The sequence below is a fragment of the Colletes gigas genome, unplaced genomic scaffold (genome assembly GCF_013123115.1).
Source record: "Colletes gigas isolate AHSC1104 unplaced genomic scaffold, ASM1312311v1 Colletes_gigas_Sc00076, whole genome shotgun sequence".
Lineage (NCBI taxonomy): Eukaryota > Metazoa > Arthropoda > Insecta > Hymenoptera > Colletidae > Colletes > Colletes gigas.
Genome location: NW_025106705.1, coordinates 210,501 through 215,281, shown reverse-complemented (window position 1 = coordinate 215,281; position 4,781 = coordinate 210,501). Strand labels below are relative to the sequence as shown.

The window sequence follows — 4,781 nt, the reverse complement described above, 5'->3', positions numbered from 1 at the left end:
GCATATTGTAGAATGTTTTATTGTTTATTTCGTTATAAACAATTAAAAAATTTATTTACTGAAGATGAACATACTTCGTACTATTCTGCCGTTCTTATAGCATTCAGAATAACAGCTGTAAAGGTTAATATATTATATACATACTTAGTTGCAAACTTACATGTACATAAACTCAAATGTAGAAACTTCGATATATTTTATAATAGTTATATTCAATCATTAGTACTACGTGTACATTTAGCATTTCCCTTTATTAATAGTCGTTAGTCCTTGAATACTATAGCGAAGTACTACGACTTCTACTCATCTTTATCACCGATTTATTTGGAATTTCCATAAAGTGTATTTACTTTCTGATTGTTGATAGACTGCAAAATGTTAATAGAATGATGTTTTTTAAACATTTGAAATTGATTTTTACGAAGTTACGTATAGATATAATGTCGCAGAGTAAATTAAGACTTCGAAGAACCTAGAGTTCAAGTCTTACGAAGAACACGTTCACTTTTCCTTTTCTTTTTCTAATTTTCCTGTCGCTGTTCCGTTTGCCGTTCCAACGCTGCAGAAAAATTAGGTTAGGTATGTATTTGAAAGAGTACCATTTCCGTGAGGTCATTTAAGGCATTTACATTTATTTACAATCGCATATAATTATTTACAATCACATATAAACAGTTGTGACAACTAATTTGTATTTTAAATGTGCGAGAAAATATAAACTTTGTTTAACCTTCCAAAGGGCTCCTGTTTTTAAAATAAGGGGTGTAGGTGCTGATGAACCTATTAACGATCGTATTGTTCCTTTGGAACAACAACGATTCGTATAATACACGGTTATACGAAGCAAAATGTTGCGTGCGATAAAATAGAATCGAGATAATCAACTCGAAACGAAGGGAGAATTAAAATCATCCAGTAGTTTTCCAGAGATGGACAAAATTTTATTAGAATGATCATATAATGATTTATATAATATATACCTATATCATCGGACAGTTATAAAGATAAACTTTTATTCGTTATTAGACATTTTTATTAAAATAAGAAATTTATCCATCTCTGCAATTTTCTTAATTAAGGATAGAAGTTTGGTCTCCCTTCACGCCGTAGTTAATTTAACCTCAAGTACGCGTTAAATCTAGGTTCGATGAACGTAAATAAATATTCATAATCGTCGAGGCTTGTTCCAACACCGGTTCACGGTTTGTTCAAGCCTCGAATCTCGTTCAGTTTGCCAGAGATGGGCGAAATTCTTCTGCAGATAAAAATCTTGAATAACAGTTGATTCGTCACTCATTGAATGAAAATTAAAATTTCCATTATAGTATTTAATTATAGTTCTACACGATGGTCTTGTTGATTATCTATTATTCGATTAAAATTTTGCCCATCTCTGGTCTACTTCTACGACAAGCGTTTCCTGTTCCACTTGCGTATGCACTTGTTCGCGATCTCGTATCTCTAAATCTTTATTTCTTCCTAGCGAGCTCTTCCTCTCGTGGGACAAATCGTCGGTGATTATGGAGAACCTCGAAATTCCCACAGACACTGCGAGTTCCGGCAAGATTAAATAAATCTATGTATTATTAATAAATTAAAACCGTTCGAAAAATACAAGACGAGGCAGCGCTGAATATTCGACACTGCTTACTACCTGAATACTAAGCGGGATCTCAATTCTTTCAAGCCTCTCGGGCATCTGAGGCATTCGTGTGTAGTCGGAGCACTTCGGGTTCTTCCGTGTAACGTGCTACCGACCCACTAGGTCGTGTCTCGATCAGTGTCAACGTTCAAATAAATCGAATGTATCGATTAGAATTTATTTTGTTGAAATGCATTCTAATTTCTGCTTTTTTTTACGCAAATGATGAATCTTGTCAATGTAATAAATAAAAATATAAAGTGACACGAACTAACTGGGAATTCTAAGTTCGAAAAATTGTAATGGAATAATCGTTCTTTAAAAATACCTTCCACAACATTAAACTAATCGAACAAGCTCGTACGTTTCCCACTGTCTCAAATATTTAGAACAGTATTTTCCCATTTCTCAACAATTAATGTATCGTAATAGGTAAAGTGAAAATCATAAATTAATCCTTTCTGTTATAAGTAGTGGAGGGTTAGCTCGTGCTTGGTGCGTAGATTACTCATCACATTTGTTAATGATATTCGGTGAACGCTCATGGGGCACTGATCGAACGTTTATAAACGCCCGCAGCGCTAGAAAAAATTAATAAACTGTCGATCGATTCTCAGGATTAAGTCCCAATTTCTTCGTTCGATTCGTTTCGGAATACGGTACCAAATCAGTCTACTAATCAGTGAACCGAGTTCATCGATCGAGAGCTTCGAGCACTGAATAGATCGAGACGAGACCAAGCCTTTCATACGGCATTGCAGTCCATGAAAAGAGTTCTACAGTCCTGTCCTGCGCGACCGCGGCGACCTGCTTCGTAAAGTGCCTCGAAACCTACTCCGCTCTGCCTCTGAAGCAGGTAACTAGTTGCATACCTTGGAGAAACAAACATACGTTCCGATCAAGAAGCATCCTCAATGAACAACGTTTATACAGGGTGTTCGGCCACCCTTGGGAAAAATTTTAATGAGGGATTCTAGAGGTCAAAATAAGACGAAAATCAAGAATACCAATTTGTTGATGGAGGCTTCGTTAAAAAGTTATTAACAATTAAATTCAAAAAATTCAAATCGTTCTGGAAAAATTATTTTCGGTTGCAGAGGTCAATTACAATCATTTTTGGTGAATACACATACCTCCGAAATTCTATCCACTTTCGAGAAAAAAAATCGGGTAATTGCTGAAATTTTTCGGCAAAAAAAAAATTTCTCAAATCGTTTTAAAAAAATTATTTTCGGTTGCGGGGGTCAATTACAATCATTTTTGGTGAACAGACATACCCCCGAAATCCTGCGCATTTTCTTGAAAAAAATTCAGTACGGGCGGAACTTTAAACGTTAATAACTTTCTAACAAAGCCTCCATCAACAATTTGATATTCTTGATTTTCGTCTTATTTTGGCCTCTAGAATCTCGCATTAAAATTTTTCCCAGGAGTGGCCGAACACTCTGTAGAAGGTTTAAACAACGAATTTTTCGAAATATTCGTAAGATTGCCCATCTAAATAGCGCTGTATCTATCGGTAATGTAGTATTTTAATCTCCCTAATCATTCGAACAATGCGCGTGATGAAAAGAATACGTACGATCCGAGTTGACAAAAGATGGACGACGTGCCCTGGGCATCCATAACGCACTCAGCACTCGCCTCGCAGAGGGCTCTTTCGGCACAACCACGCTGACCCTCGTCCTCGGCACGTCCCACATTACCAAAAGTTTTCAATGATCTCATATAACCCTAAATCAGAAACGTTTCTCCTTTGATAAAAAAAATTTTTAAAACCCTCGTGTCACTAGCGGATTTAGCATTACCTTCAACATGGTAATAGACGCGACAGCAGCCTCGGAAACGGTATCCCGTCTTCCCATGGATCGAGCTGTCAATGAACGATGGGAGAACGATGTCTTTAATGCGTCCAAAAGATTCACCACAATGCTAATGAACTGTTCGAGAAGGATGTCAATTAAAAAAACATTCTACTATAAAAGAAATCATGGCTCAAACTTAGTAGTGAAAGAAAACCGTTATCTATTGTTCATTTATCGAGTAGAGTCACTAAATGGAAAGGGTACGTACTTGCATAGGGCTGGCGTCGTTGTTAACCTTGTCGATGCCCTCGCCATCGGCGTGCTGGGGACCACCAATCAAAGCGGTGATAACTCTGAATCCAACTGCGACCAAATTTGACCAAGGACTGGATGGAACTCCGTCATCGATCTCATTTTTACTTGCATCGTTATCGCCAGCCATTCGACCCAACAACAACCGCATCATCATGCTCAGCATATTCGACCACGAGAACGCGTTGCTGACGCCACCATCCTGATGTAACAGATCATTGGAACGCTAGATCATATGTTCAGCTAAACAAACGTTCTGCTATTATATTGACTCTCCAGTTGTTAAATAAATAGAGTTATAATTTTAATATATCTTTATAGAAATATTACCAATGGATTACTGAGGTTAAGGCGATGAAAATGAATCCAAACACGATCGCATTCGGACGATTTTTTAATTATACGAAATTGAATGTTTTTCGAAAATAATTTGTGTTTGGGCTAATTTTCATCGGTGAAGCATTAATAATATTCTTATGAAGTTGAGGAATACAAATAAATGCTGCTATATCGTTTCGATAGTCCACCATATTTTTAGAAGGCTTCATCAAAATCCAGAACCCGAAATTAACGGACTCCTCGTGCGAGTATAGTCGGTACTTGCCTGAATGTGATTGGAACCAACTTCGTGCAGATCATCGAGACCGACCTTCTTCATGGCATTAGGCTTCTCAGCGAATTTTCTGTCCTCCACCACTTGCTGTTGGACCTGTTGCTGGTATTGCGGATGTTGGGGCAACGCCGTTGCTTGTCCCAAAACAAGCGCCACCAAACATAACGACACATATTGATTATACTGCATTCTGAAACAGAAATTCCATACACTCTGCTTTTCAAGTTGCAAAAATCTCTAATTCTTTTGTTCAGGGTGTATCCTTTAAACTCGACCACCATTTTTCAAGCATTAACGCCATCTATTAAAGACTCTGTTTTAAACAAAAGTGATATGTCCCCAATAGCATCGAGAGCGAGGGTTCCTTCACAGAAACACGTGGGAGCCAATCTTACGAGTGACAAAGCAA

At 37.4% G+C, this 4,781-nt stretch overlaps 1 protein-coding gene across 1 annotated transcript; it reads right to left on the bottom strand.

The window, feature by feature from the left end:
- Window positions 1-714: 714 nt before the first annotated feature.
- On the bottom strand, window positions 715-4,561 carry LOC122403818. Its single transcript, XM_043407566.1, has 5 exons — window positions 4,364-4,561; window positions 3,716-3,961; window positions 3,451-3,615; window positions 3,225-3,376; window positions 715-2,514 (listed from the first exon to the last, which is right to left on the bottom strand). The coding sequence occupies exons 1-5, from the start codon at window positions 4,559-4,561 to the stop codon at window positions 2,388-2,390; spliced, it is 888 nt and encodes a 295-aa protein (XP_043263501.1). The 3' UTR covers window positions 715-2,387.
- Window positions 4,562-4,781: the final 220 nt, after the last annotated feature.